The following is an 8,161-nucleotide window of genomic DNA, read 5'->3' as shown; positions in this document are numbered from 1 at the left end:
CCGGGTTGGAGGCGCCGCTGTGTAAGAAGCGGTGCGGCTTGGTTGGGTTGTGCTTCGGAGGACGCATGGCTTTTCGACCTTCGTCTCTCCCGAGCCCGTACGGGAGTTGTAGCGATGAGACAAAGATAGTAATTACTAGCGATTCGATACCACAAAAATTGGGGAGAAAAATGGGTATAAAATTTTTAAAATATAAAAAAATAAATAAAAAATAAAGTCCCCGATAGATGAGACCAGGGCCGTTGTGGAACAGGGAGGGGCTGTAACTTCCCTCTAGGCAGGTGCCTAGGAGTCTTACTCTGCGCGCAACCAAAACAGGAGGAGACATAAAGCCTCACGTCCTAGCTAAGGTGGGCCCCAGTATTTACCCTAAGACCACGCACCGTCCTCGCAATCCCCGGATGACCTGAAGAAGTAGTTGTGTGAGCCCACCGACTCAATTGATCACGAACACAAGCGGCACGGTACCTTGAGGCGGTCGGACACTGTGAGGGCGCAGGTTCCAACCGCAACGCCGCTCCTGATTGCCCGCGTCACTCCCATACCACCGGGAGCCACCAGCTAGAGCTGAGGATGGGAGTTGATCGATGGACCGGTTCCTCAGTGTCATAGAGACAGGACAAGCCGCTCGCTCTTAGTGTAAGAGACTCGGATGCTGGTCGTATAAGAGATCGTAAATCTAAATCGTGTGTAAGAACCATGCCCACATCTAGCCGTCGACGCGGCATTCAGTCTCCTTCTGCCGCCATCGGCATCTGGAACTCCAGATTGCGGTGGATCAGTCCGATGAGGAAAGGGTGTTTAGCCCCTCAAGGCAGTGTCTCCACACCTTCAAGCTTTTACCATAGCTATGCAACTCCGGTCCCCCCACATCATACGGTCCTCTGGATAAACGTCTCTTCCGCCGCGACTTCCACTTCTCTTAGAAAGAGAAGCGCCCATAATGAGGGGGGGCGGAGCATTATCGGTGGCTTGCCCGAGCGCTGAGAAGCGGAAGTTCACGGCTTCACACCCCAGCTTTCGGACGCATCCACCCTCCACTAAGAATGCTACCCGATAGAGTCGTGCGCAATCGCCCTTAACACGGGACGCAATGGGCGTCAGTAAACAGAGCCTTCAGCGACTGACAAGCTCTATCTGCCTGCGGCCCGACCAACTGGTAAATCGCAACCTGGCCCCCCCTTCAGCGTGAGGTAATAGGCGCGCCACTTGGCCAAAACCCGGATAAACCTTCCGGTAGTAATTGGCAAACCTTAAAAACCGCTGCAACCTCCTTTACCGTGGTCGGAGTCGGCCAATTTACGCACGAAGCAGTTACACGCCGGTTCACACTCCAATCACCACCCCCGAGATGGAAATGCGATAACCCAGGAAGGAACACCGGCTCGTTTGAGAACACACATTTCTCACTGCGATAGGTCATGCTCCCAGCAGTCACCCCAAGTACCTTGCGCACCAGGGAGACATGCGCGGCACTGTGTGGCAGTAGTCAAGATGTCTCAATGTGTACCACCCACCCTGCCCGTGCAGGTCCCTGAGAATCTCATCGACAAGGATGAAAAACGGCTGGAGCATCTCTTCTAACCATACGGCATGACGAGTACTCATGTGGCCTGATGTGGTACTAAACGCGTGTTTTCCACTCGTCTCCTCCCGAATACGCACCAGATTATACGCGTCTCTGAGATCCATTTTGTGAAAAAATACGCGCTCCGTGGATGATTCCACCGCCGTAGCCGATGAGAGGTAGCGATAACTAATCCCACTGTGATCGAATTTAGACCTCGATAATCAATGCACGGACGGCAGTCCTCCCTCCTTTTTTCTGACAAAAAGAAACTCGAGGAGACAGGTGACATGGAGGGCCGAATGAACCCTTGTCTCAGAGTTGTCCGTGACATAGTCTCCATAGCCAACAGTCTCCTCCTGAGACAGTGTGGTACACGTGAATGTGCAGCGTTCTCTGGAGGATTTTATCACGCAATCCCCCGTCGTGGGGTGTAATTTGTGCGCTTTTGATCGCCAAATCGGCATCATTCTGGGGGGATACGCACAGTGGAAAACCTGGTCTGGACTCTCCACCGACGTGGCACCGATGGAAACTCCTATACACCTACCTGAAACCTCTCTGACCACCCCTGCGGAGCCCCTGTCTCCAGGAAATGAGGGGATTGTGACTAGCCAACCAGGGAATCCCCAACACCACTGGAAACGCAGGTGAATCAATAAGGTAGAAACTGATCCGCTCCCTATGATTCCCCTGCGTTACCATGTCCAGCGGTATCGTGGCCTCCTGACCAGCCCTGACCTAACGAGTCGGCTATCTAAGGAGTGCACGGGGAAAGGTGGGTCTATCTGCACTAACGGAATACCCAACTTACGGGCGAGTCGCGATCCATAAAACCCCAGCTGCGCCTGAATCGACTAGCGCCTTATGCTGGAGAGAGGGAAAACGCAGGGAAGAAATTAACAAAACATGTGACCAACAGGGAGCTCTGGGTGAGTTTGGTGCCTACTCACCTGGGTGGCCGAGAAGTGTTCCGCCTGCCATCTCGACTCCCCGACTGACTCCTCCAGCACCGGTCCGAAGTGTGTCCTCTCCGGCCGCAGTAGGTGCAGGAGGAGCCTCCTCCGCCGGTCCCCCTAGATGCAGCTCCTCCCAACTCCATCGGAGTTGGAGCGGGAGGGCTGGGAGGTGGAACTGACAGGACCCCCTCTGAACGCCCGCGGGCAGCTAGCAGGTTMTCCAGTCATATCGACATGTCAATGAGCTCGTCGAGGGAGAGTGTAGTGTCCCGATAAGCTAGCTCCCGATGGACGTCCTCCCGAAGGCTACATCGGTAGTGGTCCATCAGGGCCCTGTCATTCCACCCCGCACCAGCAGCCAAGGTCCGGAACTCCAAGGCGAAGTCTTGCCCGCTCCTCGTCTCCTGTCTGAGGTGGAACAGTCGCTCACCCACTCTGGGTAGTGGTCCCGAGCCGAGTCTGGGCCGTTCCATACAGCGTTGGCCCATTCCAGGGCTCTACCCGTCAGACAGGAGATGAGGAGGCTAACACTCTCCTCTCCTGAGGGAGTCGGACGAAACAGAAAAGGGGATCGGTGGCAGCTAGTAGGCCGGAGACGACGACCGCTGAGCGCCGCCCGAACGGGAAGAGGCACCATCTTCGGCGGGATTCGTAACAACTATCATTCTTTATATAATTTATCTTTGTTTCATAGTATAGTTTATTTTTATTTTTTATTTAGCATAGTCACATGATTTCTTAATATCACATACAAGCATTTCACACATATTATCCGGATACTGACTGTTAACACTTGGAGGTCTATTGCAGCTTCCCACAATAATGGGTTTTAGGTGAGGCAGGTGAACCTGTAACCATATTACTTCAACAGTATTTAACATTAGATCGTCTCTAAGCGTTACAGGAATGTGGTTCTTTATATAGACAGCAACACCGCCCCTGTTGGCATTTATGTATTTTCGGTAGATGTTATAACCATGTATTGCTACCACTGTATCATCAAAGGTATTATCTAAGTGAGTTTCAGAGATAGTCAGAATATGAATGTCTGTTACAAGCAAGTTATTGACTTCATGAACCTTGTTTCTCAGGCTGCAGGTGTTCATATGGGCTATTTTTAGCACTTGTCTGGGTTGCTTGATTGTTTTTAATGCTTTACTGGGAAGCTTATCAGAAGTAGACTTGATAGTGCAGGGTGAGCTGCACAAAGTGGTCTTCCTAGTAAGGCACACCGCCTCAGTGCTAACATTATAATTCTGGTTCATGGGCTCATGATTACTGCATCCAATAGCTGTTGGATTAACGAAAGTATTCAGGGAAATTAGAGGGACATAAATTAAGTTACTTACATTGTGTCTGCCAACGGCCCTAGGATAATGTGCATTTGATACAGCATTATGACGACTCATTGTCACAATGGTAGGGATTAACTGAGCTGGTCTTGGGTCATTGATAAATCATTGTTTCAACGCAGCCTTGAAATGCGTGGACAGAGTCCAGGAGCCAAGATGATTTGAATGGACTCCGTCATTCCTGTAAAGTATCTTCTGTTTCCCGAAGGTGGCAAAGTCATCTATAAAAGTAACTCCAGCAGAGCTACAGTAATATTTTAGCCAGATGTGTAATACCAGCAGTCTGCTGAATCTTTCACACCCGCGGCCCAACGATGGCACTGGACCTGAAATGATTGGCTGTTTTTTGGAGTCTTTTCATGCTAAAATCAGTTCTTTAAAATGCATTTTCAGATGTTCTGAGCTAGCCCTCTTGATGTCGTTTGACCCCACATGGACTACAACAGTGTCAGCTCCCGGCATCTGTCATAGAACAGTCGGAAGCAGCCTTGTGATGTCCTGTGCTCGTGCTCCTGTGTAGCACAGGGTTTTTGCCTTGGGGACCGAGATGTTTCTCACCATAGAGCTGCCTATGATGACAGCTGGTGATGTTAAGTGGGCCGGTCTCTCAGGACAGAGACTTCAAAACCTTATTCCTTATGATTTATTTATTTTTACTCTCTTTTTTTGCTATTTATGAATGAGTTACTCAATGCGTTTCTGTGGGCAATAGTAGTAAAGGCTAAATTTAATAATTTATCAAGTAAAACTAATTATTAAGAAATGGAGACCTAAAGGGGTCCTAAAATTCTAAATCAAATAGCTAAATGATCCATGGTATGACTACCTTAAAACAATTCCATATGTTAGCTTAGTCGTATTTATTTATTATTATTAAAGATGGTTGACTAGAGGCGGGCACAGTAGGAGCTGCCTAGTTTAGTGTGCCATTGTTATCACAGGGCCAGTGACAATTGTGACGAAGGCTGTCACAATTACAAATGGCAAGGTCTCACTCCTCCTCCTCTTCCTCTATCTTTGCCAGGCCATGCCAACCCCCTTATTGGACACATCTGCGTTAACACCACCCACCCTTAGCCTACACCCACCAACCCCAGCCACCATAACTACCATGCCCTTTACAGGCATGACTCTTCTACCAGGGAAAGTGGTGTGTGTGTGCCGTGCTGTGCCGTGAGAGAGAGAGAGTGAAAGGAGAGGGGTTAAGTGACGCTATCTTTGTATTTGTGTTTGTGTGAGAAGGAGCAGGGTTGTGTGTGTCTGAGTGCATCTGAGAGAGAGGTTGGGTTGTCACTGGCAGCCTAGTTCCTGTTGCAGAGAGAGACCAGCGTGAGCCCATGTTGGGGTGTAAATTGATTTCTGGGAGCCAGACCCTTAGTAAGAACTGGGAACATTGAGGTGGAGGGCAACTTTTACAGATGAAAAAGCATCACTATCCTGTGTGGCTTCTAGTCTCGAGATTCACTTTGTGTTCACTGTCTTCCACAGAAAAATTGTGGGGGGAAATAGTGGATCGCTCTATAAAAGCGGGTCGCTCTATGAAAGCAGCACAAGCCGCGCCGACGACTTGGGAGCTGTCCACCAATGTGGTGCTGAAACGTGACACACTTTCAATGTAGCTCTGTACATTCTCTCTCTCTCTCTCTCTCTCGCGCTTTTTCTTTATTTTTCTTTCTCTCTCACACATATAGTTATGTAACAGCAACAACTGACTAAATGAATCAATGGATCGATATCTAAAAGAGCAGACGTGTCGATAACTGCATAGGCCTAATGCATCCATGTCGGATTCAGGTTTCCTTTAGAGTTGGAAATAATGGAATTATAATTTTGGTAGCCTACATTTTTAAAAATTTCTAGCAGCGCTGCAAAATTATTTTCTCACAGAAAATAACAGATTTAGTTTCTTCTTGCTGAGAGAAGTAATATTATCCCACCCACACCCATGTGTCAAAACGGCTGTCCATCTCATTATTACACTTGGAACTGTGACAGCAGCAAACCCAGAGCTGGCCAGCTGTAGGCTACGCATCTGGCTAAGAGGCGGGCATGGGCTGGTCTGGGAACGCCCGCGTGGAATAACTTGTGGGAGGAAGGGAGAAGGGAAGGGAGGTGGAGTACAGAGCAGTAGTGTAGAAACCGCTTTCTCTCTCTTCAGTCTCTGGTCCGRGCAGTCTGAGCTCATCAGCCAGCGGTTGGAGTAGAGCTCTGCTTGACGCGCAAAGAGCAGGTCAGCAGGCTACTCCCCTACGATGCTCTACCTGTCAGCGGTGCGGCAACAGCTTTAGCTAGCGCGGTAGAGCGGCACGTCGCTTTCATGATCTCTCCAGCCAAAACTGCACTATCTTTGGACAGTTTGCTAAGTGCGCTTCTTCAGAGAAAGGCTGTTAGTGTCCGGTTTCCCTGAATACCTCTCTCTCACTCTCTCTCTCTCTCTCTCTCTGTCTCTCTCTCTCTCTCTCTCTCTCTCTCTCTCTCTCTCTCTCTCTCTCTCTCTCCCTCTCTCTCTCTCCGTCTCTCTCTCTCTCCGTCTCTCTCTCTCTCTGTCTCTCTCTCTATCTCTCTCTCTCTCTCTGGCTGGCTCTCCCGGTCTCATCGCGGGGGGCTGGCGTGTGATCTGATCTCCGACCTGTCCTCGCGACCCACCGGGAGGGGGAACACGACACAATCACCACCCAACACGCGCTCGACTGGGGCCAGGCTGTGCGAGTCACGGATCGCTCCCGAGTCGCCCCGCGCGCTCGCCCATGGGCTTGCGCCCATGGAGGGGGACGTCATGGACAAACTGGGGGACATGGCCTCGGTTTATGAGTTCGACCCGATCACCGGGAACATTCCCGCTACTAAAGTAGAGATCACCGTCTCATGCAGGTAAGTTGTTAACCCCGAGTGGACCGGGAGTCTTTGATCTTCAGTTCTAAATTCTTCCAATATTGTTCCAAAGCTGTGCTATTCTTAACCGCAGTAGTCCGTGGTCAGTTATGGACGTCCACGTGTAGGAATATCCCAAGGCTTTTCGTGTACGCTGTGATGTTTGGCAACGCCTTTAGAGAAAATACCGTTAGTTTTACATTTGGTAACACACCACTCAGCAAGTAGTCTTCAACTGCCGTTGAGTCCCGACGACTGGCCGCGCGTTATGGCGAGGACAGATAGCCTATGGATCGTAGATATACAACGAGTATACAAAACATTAAGAACACCTGCTCTTTCCATGACTGGCCAGGTGAATCCAGGTGAAAGATATGATCCCTTATTGATGTCACTTGTTAAATCCACTTCAATCCGTGTAGATGAAGGGGAGGAGACAGGTTAAATAAGGATTGTTAAGCCTTGAGACAATTGAGACATGGATGTGTGGCATTCCGAGGGTGAATGAGCAAGACCAAATATTGAAGTACCTTTGAATGGGGTATGTGCAACTCAGTATTAGGAAGGTGTCCTTAATGTTCTGTACACTCAGTGTATAGTCTTGTGATTGTGCATAGCGTCAGTGCAAGATAGTTCGGTTAACCATTAATCAACTGAGATCATTAGCAAGCACGCTGTAGCAGCATCACATAGTCAATTCAATATTAGGAAGGTGTTCCTAATGTTTGGTGTACTCCGTGTAGACATGTAGGCTAATGGATACGGGGGACTCACTGAGAGTGGAGGGGTTTTGGGTGGGACTGCTATCTGCATTCGACTAAGGTAGGCTGTGGCTGAATAATACAGGATAGGAAGTTACAGCTGAGATGTCAGTATCGTAAATGCTGTTATCTTTTTCACATCAGCTTTTTTWWTWTTTTTTATTAGGGATCAATTCTTTCATTGAGGAAAGTTACACTTGGATTGAAAAAAAAGTGTCAACTACACAGACGTGTGCTCTTTGTTTGTTATGTAATTATCATTGTGCTACAGTGCCACTTTCCATCCAGCCGCTCTCCAGGACCTAGCTGGATGAATCACTTTTCATAGATCGGCTGGCTCCACTGTGTCACCATGTATTGGCTAATTATTTTGTTGTTGATGGTGGTGAATGATGCTCCAGTGTAGAGTACAGGTTGCAGGAATACGTGCACTTTGATGCACCCGCAGTGCACGGTATGTGTGAATGTGAGTCTGTGAGTCTTTAAGTGATTCGAGAGTCCGCTTAAGTCCACTTTGCAGTGTGTGTGTGTCAAAATCAAATGACATTTTATTGGTTGTGTACAGTACACATATTTTGCAGATATTATTGCAGGTGCAACAAAATGCTTATGTTTCTAGCGTCAACAGTACAGTGATATCTAACAATACAC

The 8,161-nt window shown here is 48.8% G+C and overlaps 1 protein-coding gene across 3 annotated transcripts in view; it reads left to right on the top strand.

Moving 5' to 3' along the window:
• Positions 1-6,542: 6,542 nt before the first annotated feature.
• Positions 6,543-8,161, top strand: part of LOC111969697 (copine-5) — a 210,439-nt gene continuing 208,820 nt past the window's right edge. For all 3 annotated transcript variants that reach the window (XM_023995881.2, XM_023995882.3, XM_023995880.3), the window contains exon 1: positions 6,543-6,749. In XM_023995881.2, the coding sequence (XP_023851649.1) occupies positions 6,640-6,749 (110 nt within the window). In that variant the 5' untranslated portion in view covers positions 6,543-6,639. The remainder of the gene's footprint in view (positions 6,750-8,161) is intronic.

This window comes from Salvelinus sp. IW2-2015, linkage group LG11 (assembly GCF_002910315.2).
Source record: "Salvelinus sp. IW2-2015 linkage group LG11, ASM291031v2, whole genome shotgun sequence".
Taxonomy (NCBI): Eukaryota; Metazoa; Chordata; class Actinopteri; order Salmoniformes; family Salmonidae; genus Salvelinus; species Salvelinus sp. IW2-2015.
This window is presented reverse-complemented; position numbering and strand designations above follow the sequence as displayed.